Below are 25,256 nucleotides of genomic sequence, written 5' to 3'. Positions count from 1 at the left end.
ACAAATAAGAGCAATCAGAAATTTAGAACAATTACAAATTTGTGATTTACAGTATATAGCTGAGTATACCACAGATTTCTTTAAATATTTAGGAAGAACAGGTAGAATTAGTGATATTAATTTATTAGATACTTATATGACAAAAATAAAAGGACCAATAGGTGAAAAGATTTGGAATGAATGGCAAAAGCATTCGAAGAAAAATGATATTGCTATAGGACCTAGAATTCAACATGTATATGATATACTTAGACAAGAGTGTAGTCAAATAAAGGCTAAGAGACAAATTAGGAAGCAATTTTACATGAGTTGTAAAAATATAGATTTACCACAACAGTATGGTTGCCATAAGAAAAATAAGCATAAGAAAATGTACAAAAAGAAATATAAGTCATATAAACCCTACAAACAACATAAGAATTTCAGTATAAAACCTTCAAGAACATATAGGAAGAGAAAATATATTCCAAAACAATTTAGAAAAAGAAGTGGCAGACCTTAGATTAGGAAATATAAAGCACCAAAAGATAAGAGTAGTTGTAAATGTTATTCATGTGGAGAAACTGGACATATTAGACCTAAATGTCCAAAATTAGGTAAACAGTCGAAAGAAAAAGTACATTTGATGGAGTTGTTTAAATTAGAAGAAGATGAAGATATTCAGTCAATATACAGTTTAGATAATTTAAGTGATAATGAGAGTATTTATAGTATAGAAAGTATTAACATGATAGATTCAGATTCGGAAGATTCAAGTAGCACAAATAGTGATCTAGAATAATATATGTGTGCATTCATAGAAGAACAGCATGAAGAAGAATATAAATACATTAATTTAGGTTGGCCAGAAAAATGTCATAAGTGTAATAAATTAGTTGCAAATAAATACTACAATACATACTCAATATTATGTGAAAAATGTTATAGTAATAGGTTATTAGAAATTAATTCAGCAGAATCTGAAATATTAGGAAATATTGTTCATAGTATAGAAAAACCAAAAAGTAGTTCCTTAATCACTATAAATTGCGAAATAGAATTAGCAAAAGAACATAAGATACAAACCATAGCTATGATAGATACAGGGAGTACAAAGAGTGTCATAAAAGAAGAGTTAGTACCAGAAAAATATAGACAAAAATTAGCAAAACCAGTAAGAATAACACAATTTGATGAGAGACCAGTTTACTTAACACATTGTATAAATAATGAGTTTATTAAAGTAGAAAAACAACAATTTAATTTACCATTAACATTTGTTTCACCAGTAGGATCATATCCATTTATTTTAGGATTAAACTTTTTGAAAAGTTTGCAAGGTTTTTTATTTATGAACCCTAACATAACATTTTTCAAGAGAGGCATTACAATAACTGATCAAAGTAATACTGTAGAAGCATACAAAAACATAAGTATAGAAGAGACTAGTGGCCAATATAGTTATCATTTAGAAAACTCAAAAGAAAATGATGAGCATAATAACGTAGAAGAGTTTGATGAAGACATCTTTGAACATGAATACCCGATTTTAGAAAAAGGAACCTGTATAGAAATATTACAGTTAGACAGATCAAAGAGTTTAGAAGAATTGTTACAATTAGCAGAACAAACTAGGATTATAGGGGAAGACCCACAGTTACATTGGAGCAAAAATAAAATACTAGCAAAATTAGATATAATTAACCCAGATTTAACCATTAAGACGGCTGATATGCCTTGTAGTCTAATAGATAAACAAGAGTTTGAGCAGCAAATAAAAGAGTTGTTAAATTTAAAAGTAATTAGACCATCTAAGTCTAGACATAGATCAGCAGCATTTATTGTAAGAAAACATTCGGAATTAAAAAGAGGTAAGGCTAGAATAGTTTATAATTATAAGAGATTAAATGATAATACATACGAAGATAGTTATAAATTACCAAATAAGGATGAGCTTATAAACAAAATTCAAGAGAGTAAATATTTTAGCAAATTTGATTGTAAATCAGGTTTTTGGCAAATAAGATTAGCAGAAGAATCAATTGAGTAGACAGCCTTTACTTGTCCAGAAGGACATTTTGAATGGCTCGTTATGCCATTTGGACTTAAAAATGCTCCATCGATCTTTCAAAGAAAGATGAACCAAATTTTCAAGAAATATGATAATTTTTGTAGTGTTTATGTAGATGATATTTTAGTACATAGTAAAAATAAAAATGAACATAGGAAACATTTAGAGATAGTATTACAAGAATTTATCAATAATGGAATTGTAATTAGCAAAAATAAAATAGCATTAGAAAAGCAAGATATAGAATTTTTAGGAATGTATATCAAGTCAGGTACAATCCAATTACAAGATCATATAGCTAAAAAGGTGTTAGAATTTCCAGATAAATTAGAAGATAAGAAACAGTTACAAGCATTTTTAGGATTGCTAAATTATGCAAGAAATTTTATCCCTGATTTAGGAAGAAAAATAGCAGTATTACATAGTAAAACTAGCAAAACGGGACAAAAATATTTTAATAGTGAAGATATTAAATTAGTTCAAAAAATAAAAGAAGAAATTACTAAACTTAAGTCATTAACATTACTATTAGATGATAGTTACAAGATAGTCGAAACAGATGCTTCATCATTAGGATGGGCAGGTATACTATACCAGAAAAGGCATAGGGAGTCTCCAAAGTCTGACGAACAAGTTTGTAGATATTCCTCAGGAAAATTTAGTGATGTACAATCAAGGTTACCATCAACAGATTTAGAAATTTTAGGGATAATTAATTCACTTGAAGCATTTTCTTTATTTTTACATAATGAAGTATTTACGATTAGAACAGATTGTCAAAATATATTTTCTCATTATAACAAGATACATGCTAATAAACAGGCAGCCCGAAGATGGGTTAATTTTGTTGATTCAATTACAGGAAATGGTTTTAAACCAATTTTTGAAACATATAAAAGGTAATGACAATACATTAGCTGATATCTTATCAAGATTAATTTGTTGAACAAGTATGGAATATCGTGGACCATCATCAACAAATAGCACAAGGCCGCAAGGCAGAAGAGTTTCTTTCAATGGCATGATGATGCACCATCAACCTCCACCATTCAGTGGATTTCAAAATAGCATGAGCAGACCAGCATCACCACCAGTACCCACGTTCAACTTTAATGGCAATATTGTTGAAGGAATCAGAAATCCAACTCTGAGATACAGGTCAAGGGTACCGGGGCTTTCTGATAGGCAGCAGGTTCTCTTAGATAATTTCTGGAATATCCAAATTAAGCAGCCAAGCATGAGGTTAGGTCATGAAAAATTAATTAGAGCCTTGGAACAAGAGTTTGATAGCTTTAATTTTAATTTCCACCAAAACCAGCAGCATATTTTTTCTCTTGAGCACAATCTTCAAGTCATTTATAGGGACCATGAGTCATTACTTGGTAAGTTTACCAAAATGAACCAAGAACTCCAATCTCTTAGAATGCAGCAAAAGGCAAGTGACACCTTGAAAAGAGAATTAAAAATAGGTTTAGAAATTGATCAGCATAAAGGAAAAGAGGTTATTGAACCCATAGAACAAGAGGCTAATGAACCCATAGAAGAAATTAAGATTGAGCTCTTAGAAGAAGACGTTGAAATGGAGCAACATCAAAGTAATGATCAGCATCAGGTTCTGAGTGACAAAGAAAAACAAGAAAAATATGAAAGTTTTCTTAGAAATATATCTTCAGACTTAATATTAGACGATGTTTTATTAGAAGAAATTTCAAAAGCAAAACTAAGAATAATGCCAACAAATATGCAAATTGAGATCCTGAGCAGAGCATCACAGTCCATGAAAGAGTTACAATTACAATTACAATGCGCCTTGTATCAGTCCATCTTTGATCCAAAACTAGGGATGGATATTATTACAAAGATGTATCCTCCATGTCTTTGTGATAGTACAAAGAATTGTATTTGTAAACCAGAAGTTAGCGTAGCTGTGGCCAGGATTGACATGAGAGATTTTAAATCATGACATTTTAGTTATGAGCATCAGAAAAAGCATAATGAGGTAGAAGTCACCCCTGCCTTACTATTAGAGTTTGGTTATCTCGATAAAATATTTATTAACCGTATTTCTCAACTAGAATCATTTCCTGAAAAGCTTATTAAAGTAGCAGAAGACTATCTAGAAAGGTGGAAAGAAATTTGCATAAGTTTTATTAGTAGTCATCCAGATTGGTATGTACACATGCATAAGGAGAAAGCTAGGCATATAGTCATGATCAATGAAGAGTCCTTTAGACTAAACCCTATCTCCTCACATAGGTGGACTCCTTCATACAAAGATATTTTAAAATTTAGAGGGATCCAAATGTTTGCTTTAGATGAGTTTGAAGATTTTAGGTATGATATGGTACTAGTAGCAGAAGAAGAAGAGATGTATATTTACAGCAAGACAAGAATCAGTCATCAGCCTTATTGGAAGCCCCAAAATTTCAAAGAAGAAACAGCGGGAATATATTACAAGGTGAAAGAAGATAGAGAAAGAGATGCGGAGCTAGTAGAAGGCGATGAACAGTATTGGAATAATTTGTCAGAAGAAGAGCTGCATAACATCGACAACATGATGGAAGCCTGAAGAACTAGCTGTAAATTAGCATAAGATGAATAGCATCATAATGTATTTCCAGACAGAAATGTCAACATCGTTGTGGTCAGCATGTAATGGCATAAAAGTAAATAAAGAGAAGAGTTTGATCTATTATAGACTTTTCATACATAAAATGTCTTTATGGTTAAGAATGAATAGTACCAAGCCCTTTTGTTAAAACTTTTTTTTTTTTTTTTTCTTGATCTCAATAAAGTAAAGATCTTCGAAAAGATCTTTTCCTGCACAGAGCCCACCCACCCCATCCCCTTTCATATTGTTGTCTCCATTTGGCAATGACAGTGCCACTTCCCCACTAACTGGTAAGATTGTAACTCGTCGTTTTCATGTAACTCGCCACCATTACTTACTGCAAACGCCACAGCGTCAGATGACGCATGTGGCCAAATATCAACGAGAGCAAAATAACAAAGGACAAAATTCAATTATTTGGGTCGGCCACTCAGACCCACATCGGGTACAGGGCAGACAACCTGCCTCTCCCAGGTACAATCCAGATTATCACTCAATAATATTATTTCCTTATTTTTCTGCACCAAAAAAATTTGCTGGGTTTTGTTCACATGGCTTTTTAGCATCTTTTTTTCACCATATTTGTTGCCAATTAATGCTAAATTAGATGAAAGTTGAGACTTTACGTGTTTCACAGGCTATATCTTCCTGTAGTTTATCTGTGTCTGCTTCAAGTTTCAATTTTGTGCCCATTTTTTAGTGTCCCCTACGGTCTGTGTTGTGCTAAATGCATGATTGTGTCTGTTAGAGTGGTTTAAGGGAATGTCCAACTGAATTGGGCAGGTTTTGTTCATTGTGTTAAGGTGTTCCCAACTGCTAGTTTTTTATTTAAAGAGTTCCAAAGTTTCTGAATTTTGTGAGTGTTTGAGACAAGGGTCTATAATCTTTTGCATTTTGCTTGAAGCCATGGCATCAGTTATAGGCTTTCCGGGTCCTCATTTTTTCGTGTTGAATTCGGAGAATAAGCTTCGGACTTGTGTACTGCAGGTTAAGAGTTTAGGTGGTAAGGATTCACCGGGGTTGTCATCCGAATCTGTTGTTTTGAATTGTGCTTCCGTAATCGAGGAGAGGGAGGAAAGGAGGTCTGTGATTGATAGAGGGAATGAGAGTTTGAGGCTTAAGGTTAAGGAGGAGAAGAGGGTGGAGGATGGTGGTGGTCTTGAAAGTTTGAAACCTTTGTACGATGATGGGTATGGGACTGTCACTGTAAAAGATTATTTTCATGCAAACAAGGAGATGATTAAGCCTGATGGTGGACCTCCCCGGTGGTTTTCTCCCATTGAGTGCGGGCGTCCACTGAAGGATTCTCCGATTCTTTTGTTTTTGCCTGGTAATTGTTGCCTTGCCAAAGATGATAAATCATAAGTTGGTTGCTGATGTTGGCACTGTGATTTGCATACAAAAGATATATCTATGAGTAGAATAGCTAAACAACATAAATCTGAGTAAAATGTGTTTGTTATGTTTCTTAGCGAGTGAAGTTCTGTAGTGCAGAATGTTGTATAATAATTTATGTATTATGCATATACAGGGCTGGATGGTACTGGATGGGGCCTCATTTTGCACCATAAAGCTCTTGGGAAGTAAGTTTTTCAAATTATTTATTTTGTTGTAGTTTACAAAATTTTGTTAGGATCTTGGGAAGTAGGATAACTTTTATCTTCAGTTTTAAAGAAAAAACTATGGCTTGTGGCGAAATTCCACTCAAATAAATGGTTGTCCTTGTTTGAGAAATATGGTATCGCTAAAAATCAGGTTTTAGCTCTGAAATTGGTGGTAAACTATTTCTAGCAGCTTCTGATATATAATTCGTTGAAAAAACGCAGGGCTTTTGAAGTTCGATGCCTGCATATTCCTGTTAATGATCGGACACCATTTGAAGGTCTTAATCATGATAACACCATTTGAAATTCTTTATATATGTATGAAATATCAGTTTTGTTTTTCTTTACTTGATAACATGTCACTCTTAATCAATAATTTAGTTTGGTTTCATATGTTAAGGGCTGGTGAAATTTGTCGAAGAAACTATAAGGCTTGAGCATGCTTCATCTCCAAACAAGCCAATTTACTTGGTAGGAGATTCCTTTGGAGGATGCCTGTCACTTGCCGTTGCTGCACGTAATCCTACCATTGATTTAGTACTGACACTGGTCAATCCAGGTTGGTTATAAGTTGTGCAGTCCAATTTTCTTCAACATGTATTTTTGTTATGCTAATGGCATGTCATGAACACACCAACTCAGTCTGACGTTTTGGTGTTTTTTTATTTTAGCTACATCGGTTGAAAGGTCTCCACTGCAACCTCTGTTCCCAATCTTGGCTGCTATGCCTGATGAATTACATATTGCTGTTCCCTATCTACTTAGCTTTGTTATGGGTACGTGATTTGTTGCTCTGAAATCTAATTAACAAAAACATTTATGCTGAAGTGAGATAAGTCATTTCTAATTTGGCCCTTGGCTGTGCTTTCAATCCTTGAAGAAGACTCTTTTAGAGAGCCTGGTACACTCACAGTCTCAGTTAACTGTGTTACTATGATATGTGGAACGCTTATTCTCTTGGGGTGCTGCCAATCCAGGGATACGACATCCATTATTTTCCCTTGACTAAAATGAATGATATAAATACTTGATGTTGTCTTGTTGCAAGTCTTGTTGTGTCGCAGCCAATGAATTCGAGTCTCAATTTTCTTACAATCTGAAATGCTAATGAGAGTATTTAGACTATAGCTTATCACGGGAACAAATCGGATCAATACAATCAGGAATTTTTTAATTAGGAGCCCAGTAACTAAAATGAATTTTACTATCAATTGTTAATCTAGGAGTAAAAGAGAATATGGTACTTTATATTTGGAATTTGGTGAGGTCAATAAGATTATGTTTTTCAGTTCACAAGAAAACTCATTTTTGTTGGTTTCCTAGAGAATTGGGTTATTAGCATAATAGCATTATATTAATAGGTTTTATGATTTGAAAGATAAGTTTGCGGATGGTTGAACTAAAGAATTGTTTTGGAAGCTTTTGTTGTACTTTTCCCGTTGTTAATTTTTTTTATATGTCGGTAAATTGCATTATCTTGTATTGAATGTTAAGTTGATTGGGAGCCATGTGTATTTGTTGGAAGCAGTTTTAAGAACTTTTGGATGTTAGTTTTCCTGGAAAGTTTCGTGTGGTGTCATGGTCAGAAACAACTGTTTGCAGTTTCAAGCCCCTACGTTTTCCACTGCCAAATACAAGAATTCTGATGTCACGACTTTAACCTTCTTTCCATCAGGTGATCCAACAAAAATGGCGACGGTTAACATAGAAAATAGACTTCCTTCCAGTTTAAAGTTGACACAAATGTCACGCAATTTGACTGATTTGCTACCATATCTCTCTGTAAGAAGTGCTTTCAATTCCTTTTCTTGAACTTCATTGAAATGTCTACATGAGTGGATTCTACCTTATTTTCAATATTTACTTACTTCTATCATTTCCATCTCAGTCTTTGGCTGATATTATACCGAGGGACACTCTTCTTTGGAAGCTGAAGCTGCTCAAGTCAGCTGCTGCTTATGCAAATTCCCGTCTCCATGCTGTTAAAGCTGAAGTGCTAGTGTTGGCTAGGTTAATATTCACTATACTCATTGTGGTTCTCTCTCGTTCGCATTAAAAATGATCATTGTAAAATTGTATATACATTTGATTTTTTAATTTTTTATAGTAAAAATCATGTGTTGGCATTTCAGTGGCAAAGATAACATGGTTCCAAGTCGAGATGAAGCAGAGCGACTGGCACGTTCATTACAGAATTGTACAGTACGACACTGCAATGACAATGGACATACTCTATTACTAGTAAGTTAAAATATGTCTGCATATTTCAAGTCTGGTGCAATGCTACTGAATTTTCTGTTAGCTGTCATCATCAATGACAAGTGTAATGACGTGTTTATCACATTGCGAAATTGATGCCCTTAATGATTTTGTTTAAACCGCGTAGATGTAAGTGTGCAACACATTGGACTGATGATGGTGAATTTTATCTTTAAGTTGGCTTCAATTTGTCTGTTGGATAATGGTTAATAACATTAACTTTAAATTAATAACCAAGGTGCATTTCTGGATATGAATTTAGTACACAGTTTTATTTCTTTTCTTGAATATTGTTGAATCTGTTCCTTGAACTCGACACCTTTTATTAATTCCCAAGTCGGATAAAATCTCTAGTTAAAGAATAAAGATTGAGTTTTGGCTTCAAGAACTCTCTTGGGATATCAATTTCCCATTTGACAATGGACACTAGACACTATTACTGTGACAACAATTTTGTTTGCTTTGATGTAAATTTTGCTATACTTTGCTGTTCCTGTGTAATATAAGCTTTACCTTTTTGGATGCCATTGACTTGTGAAGACGCTAATGTGATTGGATGTGCTCTATTGTCATATTACAGGAAGATGGCGTTAATTTGATGTCGGTTATAAAAGGCACATACAAATACCGTCGTTCTAGGAAGCATGATTATGTCTCAGATTTTCTTCCTCCTAGTATGTGGGAATTCAAACATACATGTGATGAACAATTCGGGTAATTCAGTTCAACACTTCATACTCTTCTTACATTTGTTTGTTTCGTATTCTGTGTTGCAGATTTCCAGGCATGTTAGTTCCAAAATGTATTTGCAGTATAATTGCATCATGTATGGGTTTCACTTGCACCTAACCCGGACCCCGCTAAGTTGCATCCATTAACATATTTGTTGATTTGGGGCCAGAGCTGATACTGAAATACATGAATGTCAGGTTATTACGCCCATATACTGCTTCCGTAATGCTCTCAACATTGGAAGATGGGAAGATAGTGAGAGGTCTTGCTGGAGTTCCAGATGAAGGACCTGTCTTACTTGTTGGTAATCACAACATATTGGGATTGGAAGTTTATCCTTTAGTTGAAGAATTTTTAAGAGAGAAGAGCATAATCATTCGTGGAGTAGCACATCCAGCGTTGTTTTGGGGCAAGTACGGGAACTTGGCCCAATTTGACTTTCTCAAACTATTCGGCGCAGTACCTGTCGCAGCAAAAAACCTGTTCAAATTGCTTGCAATAAAATCTCATGTTCTGCTCTATCCTGGTGGTGCACGTGAGTCTCTCCATAACAAGGTGAGCCAAGATTCCAAGAACTTAGTTTTCGATCTGGCATTTTGTATGTTTTAAATGCGTGTGCAATGGATTTTACAAACACACTTCATTCTTGTTGGTAATTTATCTGTTATAGTTTTGGTTTCCCATGCCTTTTGGTGTTTCTATAATTGGCAGGGTGAAGAATACAAGTTATTCTGGCCTGACCAACCCGAATTTGTGAGAATGGCTGCACACTTTGGGGCCACAATTGTACCATTTGCGGCTGTAGGAGAAGATGACATGCTAGAAGTAAGCTTGTGTTACTGTTCTTCCCAAAAGTTTTCTTAGCAAAATATGCACCTCTTTTCATAGCGTATGATAAGTTTATGAAATCTCGGTCGCCTATAGCTTTCAATACTTACACGCCTTATAATTATTTTCTTCCGATACCACTCTTTGTTTTTGCCTTTTCGGAAAACAGATAATGTCACAATGCCATGCCTTCCTTTTACTTTTGAGCTTAACTTTCAGTTAACATTATATTTCGGTTCTTATGTTGGATCTGGCAGTTGGTTCTTGACCACAAGGACCTAATGAATATCCCAGTGGTGAGTAACTATCTCAAAGACGCTAATCTTGAATCTATAAAAATAAGGTAATTATCCTCCGTCTTATTGTTTTCGTGTTCTCCCAACTCTAAATCTTAATGGTCTCAAATTGTTAGACTGAGTTTTAAGGTTTTCTGGTTTATAGGGATGAGTCGAGTGGGGAGGTTGCCAACGTACAACCCTTTTTTCCAGGGATTCTACCGAAGATACCAGGACGGTATTACTGTTTGTTTGGGAAGCCCATCGAAACAAAGGGAAAGAAAGAGATCCTGAAAGACAAAGAAAACGCAAAGGAATTGTACCTGCAGATACAATCAGACATTGAAAACAGTTTAGCGTACTTAATTAAAAAGCGGGAGGAGGATCCTTACAGGAATGTTTTCGACAGAACAATATATCGGGCAATGTATCACCATCTAGAGGAAGTTCCAACATTTGAGCCTTGAAAATTTGATTTTGTTGGATACGTTCTTCTTGTTTATAGTGTAAATATTTTTCCGTGGAAGATGTTTGTGTAATAAAGAAAAGCATCTTCTGTCTTTTTCCCTCTGCCGAATCTTGTGTCGCAAGAAAACTTGAAATTGGGGTCTGAATCTCTGAGAAGAAACAAGAGGAATTTTATGATTCTCATTTTTCGTAGTGATATTATCCGTTGGAAATCATAATTCGCGTGATGAACAAGTTCTTATAGGTTTACTACTGAAACTGGGATATTTGATTTCTTCTCCGGGGATGAAAAATCAGTCCCAGAATTGAAGATTATTTGAAAAAATTTGGGTCAGATTTTAGCATATGTAAGTAGCAGGAACACGCTAACCTTCTGTTTGAGATCGAAGATAGCGGTATCCTAGGCCTATCAAGCGTCGCCATGTGTGTTACTTTGCCCACATCCACATGACAATGTTTGATTGACCTAGAATATTGCCACTTTGATATCCTGATTGCATGTAAGTTCTCGAGATGGAAATATATGCTATTTTTCTTTTTTGGGTGTGTCGGATTTGTATAACCAACAGGAAATGAAAGTACTGAATAATATCTCTCAGATTTGTATACCCAACAGGAAATGAAAGTACTGAATAATATCTCTAAAGGATGTAAAGTAGTTGCCTTTTTTCCCCTATATTCTCCTTCATCTTAGACTTAAAAAATGAGAGAAGTAAGTTGAGTGCCTTTGGAACTCAGAACATGATTCTGCAGATACTTTGAGATAATTTGATAAGGCAGAGAATCTGCATTTGGGCAAAAGGGTTAAGCTTTGATTCTTGATGTTTCTCTTCAGGGGAAGAGTATTAAGGCCAAAAGTTCCAACTTCTGAGTATGATGATATCGAGAGAGACTTACATGCAACTAAGACGCAAATGTGTTAGTATTTTAAGTTTGTCATGTGTCACCATATGTTTTTAACTTGTTTATATCGTGTTGTGTGATTAATTTGGAATATGTCACATTGACGTCCTAGTAACATGTAAGTTCTTATTGGTGATATGGGTGTCCAACCAAGTTTTGCTACCCATCTCTCTCTTTTTTTTTCAAGGGAAGTTAATGGGGGGTCACAATCTATGGGTCAACAGAATATGATTCTTTAACAGTTTTGCGATGGAATAATTTGAATGGAATCTTGGAAGTGTCTGTCCAACACACACACATATATATATACATATATAAAAGCTTCGACAGTCCAAGTAATCAGAAGAAAAAAAATTCACACAGGTACTTCCAAACTTGAAGCAATGACTAGCTACCGTCATGGACCAGGCTACTCTACCGGACCAGCTTACTCCACCGGACAAGGCTACTCCACCGGACCAGCTTACTCCACCGGACCCGCCTACTCCACCGGACCAGCCTACACCACCGGAAGCAACGGGGTAAGACCGTACACCAACGAGTGGGGCCAAACAAGGTACGCTGAAACCGACGAGTTCCGCACAACTATAGGTGATGCTGACCGAACTCGACGCACAACCATTGCACAACCTGCTGGGAGCTACGTTACAAAACAGGAGACGATTATTACTGAACGTGTTGACTCACCTTTGTTAACTTCATACAGGCATGGCTCTCCCCCAGGTGGAAATTACGGCTATGCTGCCACCGGAGACAACTGGAGTATCAGGCCTTCGAGCCCTCCACGACAGACCTTTGAGCCAGCAAGAACTTATGGCAGCTACCCTAATCAAAGTGGATACAATAGGCCTCCAGGATATGGTGATTACAGTGATCAGTACAGCACCAACAAGCCGTACAAACATTCCAACACCGCTAGGTACGACAACTATGATGACAACCCACACAACCGCAAACATAACGGTGGTGCCATGGGAACAGCAATTAACATGATAGCTAACGGTAGTGGCCACAGCGCTAAGCCAAACCGTGGATCACTACTGGCGGCTGCACGTCCAGTTCGAGGGGATGGCAGGCTCAGCATGCCAATGGATGACATGGAGAGAGCCCTGCACTACTTGACGGAGAGTTCAAAGCCCAAGGACAAATATTCCTACAAGTAAAATATGTGATGCTAATTAAGACTTTATGCTTCTGCTTCGTTGTATGCGTTTCTTGCGTCATTTTCTTCTGTTGGATCGGTATAACCTAGCCACTCTATCTGTTTGTGTGTTTCTGCTTCTGTTTAGTTTCATGGTAAGACATGGAAGTGTACTCTTTGTAATCTGTATTGATGGCATGTATGCCTTGTGAACCAAGTAATAAAATAAGCTTTGTAGTAATTTCGTGAATTCGTTTTTCCTTTTTTTTTTTTTTCCTTTTATTAAGTAATTACGATCACCCTTCGGGTTAGCTCAAGTAGTGAGAGTTGTTGGAAAATTGATTAGGATAAGGGTAGGCAACGGGTTCGCTTCCCTCTATTGTAAGACGGAGAAAAATATTATAGATGTTGAAGGCAAGACAAAGGAATTTCCTCGTCGTAAAGTACATTTAATGCACTAAAAGTGATTTCTGCAGACCATTTTTCTCTCCTATGCACCCGTTTATTTTTGACATGCGGAAATCATTTCCTTTATTGTAGATCCAGTACACAACCAAATATATGAATCTGTAACTAAACCTCTACTGATGACATATTGCCAAATCTGCCTGCACCAAGACACAACCTTCCTTCTGTATATGCTCACTGCCACACCGATCGATACTCCTCTTCCTAAAGAATTTCATCCTCAAAGAGAGGCATCACATGATGGCTGAAATAGCAAGAAGCCGAGCTCCTAACCTCACGCAAAATCAACCCCAGAATCGAGACTATTTGAGTAGTGTGCGATGTTGTTTGGAATATGGTGTTTTGCTGGACCAAGCTAGCAATGGTTTTTGATTTGTTGTCATCCTCTTCCCATCCTTCACATGAACGTATTCGAAAATATCTCTAAAGCACGTAAACTTGTTATCAAGATTGGACCGAAATTTTTAGTGCATTTGGAATTCAGTACAGAGGGAATATCATTTGGTTGGTGGAGGTCTCAATCCGTTGTATGAACAGAACATGATTCTTCAGCCTTATTATAAGGCGTAGTCTTAGATTCGACAGAAAGTTTTAATAACTGCATGCTTTTGTGAATTCTCACAGTTCCGTGGGAATCACCCACTGCAACTACTTAATGGACATCAAAACTTGATTCTACGTACATTTACTGGAATCGAATGACTACGCAGTTTATCTTGTAGCGGAAGTTAGTCTAGTCTTACCAGAAGAAAACTTTTCAGTCAAGGAAAGACAACAAAGGAGGTCGAAATCCATGGATTGGCAGGAATATGATTCTTTCAACTGTTTCCGCAATGGAAGAACCGAGGGAGTCTTGAAGTGCATCAGAACCCGAGGGAATCTTGAAGTGCCTCGGTATAATGCCTATTTGTGACACAGGACCGAGTCTCTTAGGGGCGTTTCAGCTGGCAAATCTTCGTTTCGTGTTTGATGTTAGAAGTATGACAGTGTCATTTGCACCGGATAAATGCCAAGATAACTGAAAACTTGATGCGATCTAAGGATTTTATTAGTTATTTATTATGTTATGCTAGAAACTCCTTGTGGAATAATCAAAGTAAGTCACAAGGATCAAACCAAAGAACTAATTCGTAAATATTTTGGTCAGCGTAAACCACGAAGGCAAGGAGATGAAAGCAGAAACAAAACCTACGATTTCACACTACAGAATGCATTTTGATCAACTACGATGGAAACGAAGGTTAAAAAAAGTACAGTCACTACATAACTTGGTTTCGATTTGAAAATTTCATATGATCACATCGGTTGACAATGACATGCTGGCTGCAGCTAACCAGCAACTCCAAGGCCATTTTAAATGCTTCTTGCTTCATTGTACACAGAGGCGGCGTTGAGGAGGAGCGAAATGTGTAGTCGTACAAGCTCCAAATTTGAAGGGACCCCTAAATTTTTGCCATCTAACATCATGTAATAATGTTCTAATTTAAAAAAATTGTTTTTATTAGCATTTTATACCGCATTATGCAATCCTTATAAGAGTTTTTTTTTTCTTTCTAAATATAAAGACTTGGAGTACAATGAGATATTTTGAGTGTCAATAATAACACCCTGAATAGCGGCAGTTTCTTAATTTTATTATATAACAAATTTATACATTCAAGTGAAACTTTAAAGTTAGAGGTTTGATGTTTTCTTTTTCTTTCATGTTTGGCTGTTTAAAATAAAACTATTTTTGATTATTTAGTGAAGGTTATATTTGTAGTTCTTTTTACTTATCATTAAGGATATTTGTAAATATGCAATCAGTGAGTGCTAAAGTTTGTTTTGAATTTTTTTTTTGAACAAACAATATTATCTATGCTAAGAGTGTGGGAGAGTGAGCTAACAATAATGTGGTTCAAATTCGTCTAGTACTAAGTGGCTTTGTTTTAATTTAAGTGAATGTTTTCTAGTATTAATATATTGTCATACTTTTTTAAAACTTAAAACTATCTTAAGGATGGCCCTTTTTACAAATTTCGCACAAGGCCTCCAAAATCTCAAAGACGGCCCTGATTACATGCAGCAAGTATGTAGCAATTCTGCTTATTGATAGAAGATTTTAAATTCATGCCGAGCGAACGTAGAGATTAGAGATTAGCAATTAGAACAAGCGAAAGTAAACCATCAGTTTTCCACTAAAAGGGTGACCCAAGACAATAAGGCTCTCCGCTTGCAAGGGTCAGACAACGTATATTGTACACAGCAGTGCATACTATTTACCTCGCTTTTTTGCATCCACCTGAAATATTTGGGAAACGACGGGTCGTTTTCTATCTGAGTTCTCAGCTCTTCCCACCGGAAATCCTTGCTGCTCAACGACTCCGATAACTCGTAGTCTCATGCAAACTACCCTTACTATTTCGTCCTTCTATGGGGTAGAAAATGACATTACAAGTTTTCACTATTTCTGGATTGACCCCAAAATGTTTTGTGTATTTCATATTAGTTCTATTCAGGTACCGTTTTTATAGTTTGAAACAAAGAGGGAGCTTCTGCTCAGAACCGTTAAATTTCCCGCGTTTTTTCCATCTTCTTCTTCTTCATGCGTAATCTGTTCCTCCATATCCACGGATTATTTCCCAAAATACCCTTCAATCTCAGCCCCTCGTCTTCCTTCTCAGCCTACGCTTCTTATTCTTATTCTTCTGCAAATGTTCACGAATTCTCGTCACTCTTAAAACAATTTGCACAAAACCTTATCTGGGTCAAATCCATTCATGCTCAGATCATCATTAATTCTATATCTAATGAACAAATTCTGGGTACAAAGCTCGTTAAAGCGTACTCGGATTTGGGAAGTTTGGATGATGCCCGCCAAGTGTTCGATCAATTTCCTCAACCAGAAACCATTCTATGCAATGCCATGGTTTATGGGTATTTGAGAAAAGAGAGGTACAATGAGAGCCTTGAGTTGTTTAGTTTGATGGGTTCTTGTCATTTGGAGATTGATAGTTATACGTGTAATTATGCGCTCAAGGCGTGCATGGGCTTATTGGATTACAGAAGGGGGATGGAAGTTATTAAGAGAGCTGTGGATAAAGGAATTGAAAGTGATCGATTCCTGGGGAGTTCAATGATTCATTTCTTGGTGAAGTTTGATAAGATTGATTGCGCGCAAAGGTTTTTCGATAGGATGCCCGAAAGAGATGTTGTTTGTTGGAATTCCATGATTGGTGGCTATGTGCAATCTGGTCAGTTTAGTAAGGCAGTTGATATGTTCATAGAAATGTGTAGTTGTGGGGTTAAGCCAAGTCTGGTTACTATGTTAAGCTTGATTCAAGTTTGCATTAAAAGTGGGGATTTCAAGCTTGCAAAATGTGTTCATGGATGCATAGTTAGACTGGGAATGGGTAATGAGGTTTTACTACATACCTCGCTGGTGGATATGTATAGTAATATGGGTGACATGCGAAGTTCCTTTTCTGTTTTTGAGACAATGCCCATCAGAAGTTTGGTTTCGTGGAATGTCATGATATCGGGGTGCATTCAAAATGGTCTGGTACACGAGTCTTTTGGTTTCTTCCACAGATTGGTCACAGATGGTGGTAGGTTTGATTCGGGAACCATGGTGAGTCTTGTTCAGGGATGTTCTCAAACAGCTGATTTGGAAACTGGGAAAATCCTGCATTGTTGTGTTTTTAGGATGGGTTTTGATCCAAATCCTATTTTGTCTACTGCCATTGTTGATTTGTACTCTAAATGTGGTGCAATAAAGCAAGCAACATTTGTCTTTGATAGAATGAAAGAGAAGAACGTGATTACGTGGACGGCCATGCTGGTAGGATTGACGCAAAATGGGCATGCAGAAGAAGCCTTGAAACTGTTTAGTCAGATGCGAGAAGAGGGAATTGCTGCTAATTCAGTAACTCTTGTTAGTTTAGTCCATTCCTGTTCACATTTGGGCTCTCTGAAGAAAGGCAGGAGTGTTCATGCTCATTTGATCCGGAATGGGCATGAAGTTGATGTAGTTACCATGACAGCCTTGATTGACATGTATGCGAAGTGTGGAAAAATAAAGTATGCTGAGAGAACATTTGAAAATGGCGCCTTTTGTAGAGATGTTATCCTATGGAATTCTATGATAACTAGCTACGGTATTCATGGATGTGGACTGCAAGCTCTTGGTATCTATAGAAGAATGAAGGAGGAGGGGTATAAGCCAAATGGAACCTCCCTTCTTTCTCTTCTAACTGCTTGTAATCACTCTGGACTTGTGGAAGAGGGTATCGAATTATTCCACAGCGTGGAGAGAGACCGTGGCATTAGGCTGACTGAAAAACACTATGCTAGTTTTGTGGATCTTTTATGCCGAGCAGGCAGACTTGACGAAGCCGAGGCATTGATTAAACAAATGCCTTTCGAACCAGGAAGTTCTGTTTTTGAAGCATTGCTGAATGGATGTCAGGTTCACAAGGACGTTGATATTGGTATAAAGACAGCAGATAGATTACTTTGTATAGATTCCACGAATCCTTCAATTTATGTTGTGATATCAAACATTTATGCTCAAGCACGGAGATGGGATGCTGTAAATTATATCCGAAACCTCATGAGGACAAGGGGACTCAGAAAAATACCGGGGTATAGCTTGATTGAAGTCGGAAACCAGGTTCATACATTTTTTGCAGGAGACAACTCTCATCCGAACTGGGCAGAGATATATCAGCATTTAGAGGATTTAAGAGCAGCAGTGGAGGCTTCTGGTTATGTCCCGGATACAAGTTGTATTCTTCGTGACGTGGATGAGCCGATGAAGGTCAGGTTGCTATGGGGACATAGTGAGAGATTAGCCATTGCATTCGGACTTTTAAACACGCCGGCGGGAAGCTTGATTAGGATCACCAAGAATCTGCGTGTGTGTGTTGACTGTCACAATGTGACTAAATATATATCCAAGGTAGTGAGGAGGGAACTTATTGTGAGAGATGCCAATCGTTTCCATCACTTTGTCGATGGGAAATGCTCTTGCAATGATTACTGGTGATGGGGGGGTCGTCTTCTCGTAAAGGAGGACTTCCATTAAACGGCAACGCCGGTGTTTCACACTAATCATGTGATGCCATGTAAGAAATTAATCTACGTGACGATATAGGGATTTTGCTTTGATACAAGCATACCATTTTTTTTTTTTTGGGGATTACACATTTGAGAACTTACATTTACACATTTTCCAAATCTAGATTGCGAGGCTTAACATATCATGACATGTATTCTACCGACACTTTGCGAGGCTTGACATGCCCACCCCTGATGTATTATCAACTTATAAATCTCTAACAGCCTAATAATATTAATCATCCATCAAATTAAATAACTAACAACCTAATTATACTAAATTGATTATCCAAGTAGGCAGTAGGCAATTTGGTTTAGTTTAAGCGATTTTTCAATAGGTCAAAATGAACCAAACAGAACTAATTGCAGTTTGGTTCGATTGGTTCAAGATTTCACTTTGTTGGATGAAAACTGAATCAAGGTGTTTTGATTGATTTGATTTGGTCGGTTTGAATGGTTGGACCTTTTTTATCCACCACTAATTAGCAGAACAACCGACCACGTAACTTCACGTCAGAGAAAGTTGTGTATATCTATATTTTGCACTAGGAATGAGAGTTCGGTTAAATCACATAATAGACAACCTAATTTGGTATCGAATTCGCCATCTATAAGATTTGAACCTAAGACCTCTCACTTATAAGTGAAAAAGAATATCATCAAACCGTAATACTGAGTGACATCTAGAATACTTATTACATAATGTATCTTTTACGTGTTATAATATGAGTGAATGATAATGATATGATTGATACGTCTCGCTTCTACGTGATTGATACGTCTCGCTTCTATAATATTAATATGCGCAAGCCTGATAATTTCTTGTATGATCCATTAAAATGACATGGAAATAATAGCTTTTGGATCAACATGTTATCATGTTAGGTCGTTATCGGATCATCCGTTAAGAACATGTTAATAAATCGGGTCGTTATCAGGTCACCCGTTAAGATAACGGGCATGACATGAACACGACTCGCTTGTCAAGTCTAGACATTAGATATGACAATTTCTTACATGACTCGATAATCCGACACAAAACAACACGAAAAATAACAGGTTTTAGGTCAACTCATTAACAAATCAGGTCATTATTGGATCACCTGTTAAAAAAATTTTACACAACACAATCTATTAAGATAATGCTATTACACGAAAATGATACAAATCCGATAAACAACACCCATTTGCCAAGTCTAATTATACGGACACGAGTTATAATTTGAATAAAATTTTAAAATAATAATAAAGATTGTAACACGTGTCGGTTACACCGAAATATTGCTTTTCGAAGTTGGCAGTAGGCACAGTAACTAACAAAACGGCGACGCTTATTAGTGGTCCTTCTCCGACGTATGAAAAAGACAGCTCAAAACTGTAGAAGTGCCACTGCTCTTTCTCTCTCTCTCTCTCTCTCTCTCTACAGGGCCTCTGCAGATCCTTCCATCAGCAGATGATGAGTGAGAAAGTAGAGAGAGAAAATGACAGCACGGCTTGAAAAATAAAATAAATTTCCAAAACAAAAGCCCCGCACTTTACTGCCACTGTTGTATTTGTATTGTATCTCGCTTTGTGTTCCGCCCTTTTTCTTCCGTCACTTTCTCGGGAAAATTGGATTCGGCCGCGAAGGTGAGTGGGATTCTCTCTCTTTTGGCTCTTACCCGGATCAGTTTGTTTTCGCATTTGTTTTGATATATTTGGATTTGCTGGTTGTTGTTTGTTCTTGAGCTCATTTGATTTTCAATTGGTGTTCTTGAGATTATTTTCTGATTATTTGGGTACAATTGGGTCTGAGTTTGATATGGATTTGGATATTGCTGTTGGGTTAGCTCCGTTTGGTTGTTGAGAAAATTTGGGAAAAAAAATGGAAGAAAGAAAAAAAAAATCGTGATTTGGAGATACTTTTCTGCTGAGAATGCTTTAGAAGGCAAAGAACTATTAATTTTTGTGGAAAAAAATGGTTTCTTTGGATACTTTTAAGTTATTTTTGTAGTAAAAATTGAGAATTTCCATTAATTTGACGATCAATGAAAAATGGAAAGTAGTTAGCTGCTTGGTTCATTTTGTATTTAGAAGATGCAAAATGCAAGCCGAAAATGGAATTTCAGAATTGATTTCTTAGAGTGTTTGGAAAGAGGAAACTTATAGAGAATCAGGACGAGTTCTTTAGACGCTGCTCTCGCTACGAATACCCACAAACAACTGCCTATTTGGCTTGAGTTTGCGTGAAAGGCGTGTGTTGTTAGTAATTTTGCGTTTTTCCATGGTCTTGCTGTGCCGCGAGGTTACAGCGCTAATCCTTTGCTTGAAAGAAATAAATTCACAAACTACGGCTATGGAGTATGGTTCTAAAAAGACTTGAATTGGGATGTTTTTGTTTTTGGGTATGTGACACGCCCCAACCCCGATATCCCCACATACTAGGGTAGGCACGTGCTGGCCAACACCCGAGGGTGACGAAGCCATTAAAAACATGCATATCTTTTATTTGTATGCATGTTTTTAATGGCTTCATCACCCTCGGGTGTTGGCCAACATGTGCCTACCCTGGTATGTGGGGATATCGGGGTTGGGACGTGTCAATATGGCTTGCTTTTCCTGGTATCTGGGCAATTTTTTTATAGTTACAGTGTGGATATATTTGCAAATCGTTTTGAAACTTGAAAGCTCTTTCTCTCAATCGTTGAAATCAGAACACGTTTGTAATTGTTACATAAAATGTTACATGTATACACAGGTATGTATAAGAACCAATTGCAAGAGTTGGCGCAGAGAAGTTGCTTCAATTTGCCATCTTATTCATGCATTCGGGAAGGACCAGATCATGCTCCTCGATTCAAAGCAACTGTCAACTTCAATGGAGATACTTTTGAAAGTCCTACATTCTGTCCTACTCTTAGACAGGCCGAGCATGCTGCAGCGGAAGTAGCATTGAACACACTTGCAAAAAGAGGCCCTTCCAGAGCACTAGCTGCAAGAGTATTGGTTAGTAGCAAAATTGTAGTACTTCTTTTAGTTTGGTGACAACAGTTTCTTTATGTGCTCAAAATTTGTTAGTTTCAGGTAGATATGTCGTGATTCTTTTTTGTTTGTTGGAGTAACGATTAATTATTTAATACTCATAACCACTTGTCCATTGTATTTTATATGTTTGATCCAATAGTCAACGAGTGCAGATTCCTCCACCCCCAAAGACAATTAAAATCGTACCATTGAACTCTTTAAGGGACAACTGTTCCACGACTTTACTGTCTTCTTTTTTTCCCAAAAGAAGGGTATGGTTGTGCATGTTGAAGTTGAATCATCCCTTGACCTTGCATTAGCGGGAGTTTATTGGTGACAAATCGATTAAGGTGTCGAAGAGTTTAGTTTAACAGAAAACCAGGAAGGAAAAGATGAGAAAACTGGTTAAAACTAACTAGCATTTTAAATGGAATGTCTCTTTGTTACCTTCTTGATATATTGTTTACTATTACTGTCCAGAATTTTCCTTGTTCCATCCCCTAACTTGATGCAAACTGCCACAGGAAATAGTTGTTGAATAATTATATTGTGCATTGTGCTACACAGGATGAAACGGGGGTTTACAAGAACTTGCTTCAGGAGACTGCTCACAGAGCTGGATTGAACCTTCCTGTTTATACAACTGTTCGATCTGGACCTGGCCATGTGCCTGTGTTCTCATGTACAGTTGAGCTAGCAGGAATGAGCTTTACGGGGCAACCGGCTAGGACAAAGAAACAAGCTCAGAAAAATGCTGCAACTGCTGCTTGGGCAGCCCTGAAAAGATGTATGCATTTTCCTGTTATCTTTCTTTTTTTCTCTCTCTTTCTTCTAATTGCACGCTAGCAAACAAGCATTTTGTGGTTTGCCTTGAAAGATTGCATGCAGTATTGCGTTCTTTTGGCTGCTTAACAATTCAATCAATGAAATTTCCCAAATATGTATCCCATTGAAGGCCTATATATCTAATTGTTATGTTATCCATGCAGTGGCTCAACGTGGCTCGTCTTCTTCCTCGGTGGAGCCTAGAGGCAATGAAGAACAGGAACAAGTCATTATTGCTCGTATTCTTGGAAGTTTGCGGCCGTCTGAGTCTATTAATACTCAAAATGATTGCCGACATGGACAGCAAACATACATTCCCATCTTCCAGAAATCTACCCTGCCAACACCAAGCTTATATCCTATGCAATTCCATAACTGGGGTTATTCTAATTATTCCCCTGAAATAGGAATGTACGGATTGTGGCGGGAAGAGCAACTAATACAGCAACAAAATCGCCTGTTGGCGCTTCCTATTTTACCAGTTTCTCCATCTGTTCCTCAGATATTTCCATTTATGCAATCTGTGCTTCGCCCAGATAACTGTCTATACTTTCCAGCAAGAGAGCAAGAGTCGACCTCTGCGGGACCCAGAATTACAATTGCTACCACAGGCCCTTCATTTTGCTTCTCAAACCATTTGGTTCCTAACCCGCCGATCAGGGGCAAGTCCACTGTGACTATTCAAGAGATACAGGAAGAAAAGCCAGAAGAATCACCCAGGTACTCTCCTTCTATAGTTTCAGATCCCTTTAGTCCCGCAAGCAGCGGCGCTGAAGTAAGAGTCCAGGAACAAGTTCAGCATGAGAAACAGAACCTAGGAGAGTTAGAAAGCAAAATTGGAAACCTTCAGCTGGAATGCAACAACCCAACTGGGCAATCCGGACATGCTCATCCTAGAATCGTGGATTCTAGTTTTAGGCCAGTGGACTTAAGGTTACAAAATCCTCGTGGTTTCGAATCTTGTAGGCCCAATTTGAGGCCCCAAAATCCACCAAGAGTAAGTAGTGCTAGAAGTCTAAGGCCGCCATCTGCTGCAGAACCTGTAATAATCAGAACTGTAAGGCCCTCTTCTTCTCCGGGGTCTAGACCACAAAATTTTCCAAGCAGGAATCCTGCTCCGCCAAGAATGAGAACCGGGATCCCCTCATCTTCAGCCGCGCAATTGCCTGAAAGAATGCAACTGGGAGGACTACGACCTAGCTTCATGGCACCAGCTGTTCGAATTAGATCAGTTGTACCAGTTTGTTCAGCCCCACCAGCAAGAAAAATGTCAAGTTCCAGCCGGGAGAGAGTGTTACCGGAGATGGAGAAGAAGGATACTAATCAAGACGACGTGCCAAAAGAAAGTTGAGAGCTTGGTAATCTTCATTTTTTATCCAAAATTCCAAACATACATAATACAGAAGTTCTAATAGATGTGATTAGTTTATCTTGTGAGGAACCACAGCAGTTTATGAGGCGCGGAAGCCATTGATGCTTCTGCAAAGTAATTTGAATAAATGAGTCGTTTTTTCGGTTTCGGAATTCTCCATGTGTAAGTTTCATACTGTTCTTTGAGCTTAATCAGGTTGAGACATTGATTCTGATTTTTCATAAATATGAATGAGATATATATACTGGCAGGCAGAAGTTGTAAGACAATTAGCTTTATATAATCGAAAGGGAACGTTGTTGCATATATTAATATGTTTGTTTTTGTTGAATTAAGTAATACAAATGTTCACTGCAAATGCAAGAACAAGCAGCATCAGATCAGTCATGCGTCACACGCCCACATCGACGCTAATGAATGGTTACATAAGCTAATGAATGGTTACATTGGGACAAGGGTGGTCCCAAGACAACCCGGGGCCGGAAAACAAGCATGTGAAGGTTTTTTAGGACCTTCCGAGAATATGGTATAAGTTTTTTTGTGCGCATCAAGTGTTTGATGTAAGATCTGCTAGACATATCTTAGCAGCACTTGACAGGTTGTGTCGACAATACTCGATAAATGCTCTTGATGACACTCATCAGATTGCTCAACAAATGTCAATATCTATCGACATATGTGCAACATGGTTTGGCTGATGACAAGAAGCCTACCAAGTGTTAAATGAAATACCTTCGTAAGTAAACTAAAAATTGTTTATGCGCTTCACGCTATGCTTGTATCTTAAAAGTTGAACCTTGAACATTGAGACCTCCTAAGTTTCAAATCATATAGCCTGTTTGATAACTATGTTGTTTTTGTGAGAGATGAGAGAGAGGGGAAATACGTGGATATAGAATGGTATACAAAATAAAAACTTAAAACCATATTTAGCCCAAAATTTCCATCAAATGAGAAATTCTTGGGTTTAGACGAACAAAGTATGTGGACATCTAGTCAAAGACACAAACATGAGCGTGCGTTGGAAAAAAGAAAAGAGACTTATATTGAACAATTTTATCGCTATCGTGGTGTATCAGGCCGCTAAAATAAGGTAATATACACACATGATATTATACTTATTAGTATTTGAGATATCACAGTAACAGTAAATCCGTTCAATTTAAATCTGGGAACTCACAAACGTTGTGTGTTCATGGACCCACAGCACACATGGGCCGTCGTTCAAAACTTATAAGATCCTCTTTCAATGGAAGGCCCAAAAATTTCAATCCAATTTCAGCCCCTAAAAGAGTGAGTCCTACATTTGTAACTAGAAAAAACACCGGTGAAAAACCCCCTGAAAACCCTAATGTATCAAGTGTTATGAATCTATACCCAACCGTTCTGCACCCGCCTTGTATTCTTGCCGCGTAACGAGGCGCCGCAGTCTTTTTAACTTCTTAGACGAAAATGTCCAGTGTATATATGTAAAAGCCCAAAATTACCCCTGTCCTCGACAAGGGTGTTCCCTCCATCCTATGTAACCCAGGAGATCCTCGCCGTCATGGATTCTGGAATCCTCCAATCATACATATTCATCGTACATCATACGGTTAGAAATTATTGTAATATTTTTTA

The 25,256-nt window shown here is 37.3% G+C and overlaps 4 protein-coding genes across 6 annotated transcripts; all 4 read left to right on the top strand.

Annotated features, from left to right (window-relative positions):
* Positions 1-4,994: 4,994 nt before the first annotated feature.
* Positions 4,995-11,045, top strand: LOC126619392 (phytyl ester synthase 1, chloroplastic-like). Of its 3 annotated transcripts, none has more exons than XM_050287748.1 (14): positions 4,995-5,135; positions 5,649-5,851; positions 6,193-6,244; positions 6,488-6,543; positions 6,666-6,824; positions 6,937-7,041; positions 7,941-8,047; positions 8,154-8,275; positions 8,398-8,506; positions 9,105-9,238; positions 9,454-9,811; positions 9,968-10,081; positions 10,342-10,427; positions 10,526-11,045. In XM_050287748.1, the coding sequence occupies exons 2-14, from the start codon at positions 5,845-5,847 to the stop codon at positions 10,824-10,826; spliced, it is 1,710 nt and encodes a 569-aa protein (XP_050143705.1). In that variant the 5' UTR covers positions 4,995-5,135; positions 5,649-5,844; the 3' UTR covers positions 10,827-11,045. The 3 variants fall into 3 exon arrangements, with proteins under 3 accessions (XP_050143705.1, XP_050143704.1, XP_050143703.1); XM_050287747.1 differs by having other exon boundaries at positions 4,996-5,135; positions 5,649-5,991; XM_050287746.1 differs by lacking the exon at positions 4,995-5,135 and having other exon boundaries at positions 5,156-5,991.
* Positions 11,046-12,055: 1,010 nt separating this feature from the next.
* On the top strand, positions 12,056-13,112 carry LOC126617637 (uncharacterized). The gene is made up of 2 exons (XM_050285685.1): positions 12,056-12,286; positions 12,437-13,112. The coding sequence occupies exons 1-2, from the start codon at positions 12,114-12,116 to the stop codon at positions 12,891-12,893; spliced, it is 630 nt and encodes a 209-aa protein (XP_050141642.1). The 5' UTR covers positions 12,056-12,113; the 3' UTR covers positions 12,894-13,112.
* A 2,493-nt stretch (positions 13,113-15,605) lies between these two features.
* Positions 15,606-18,582, top strand: LOC126617718 (pentatricopeptide repeat-containing protein At1g11290, chloroplastic-like). Its single transcript, XM_050285757.1, has one exon. It carries the CDS (start codon positions 15,924-15,926, stop codon positions 18,363-18,365), a length of 2,442 nt encoding a protein of 813 aa, XP_050141714.1. The 5' UTR covers positions 15,606-15,923; the 3' UTR covers positions 18,366-18,582.
* Positions 18,583-19,812: 1,230 nt separating this feature from the next.
* Positions 19,813-23,942, top strand: LOC126619514 (double-stranded RNA-binding protein 3-like). The gene is made up of 4 exons (XM_050287908.1): positions 19,813-20,065; positions 21,174-21,421; positions 22,007-22,226; positions 22,429-23,942. Exons 2-4 carry the CDS (start codon positions 21,176-21,178, stop codon positions 23,613-23,615), a joined length of 1,653 nt encoding a protein of 550 aa, XP_050143865.1. The 5' UTR covers positions 19,813-20,065; positions 21,174-21,175; the 3' UTR covers positions 23,616-23,942.
* The last annotated feature ends 1,314 nt before the right edge of the window (positions 23,943-25,256 follow it).

Source organism: Malus sylvestris, chromosome 4 (genome assembly GCF_916048215.2).
Source record: "Malus sylvestris chromosome 4, drMalSylv7.2, whole genome shotgun sequence".
Classification (NCBI taxonomy): domain Eukaryota; kingdom Viridiplantae; phylum Streptophyta; class Magnoliopsida; order Rosales; family Rosaceae; genus Malus; species Malus sylvestris.
Note: the sequence above shows the minus strand (reverse complement) of the source record. Positions and strands in the feature narration are given on the sequence as shown.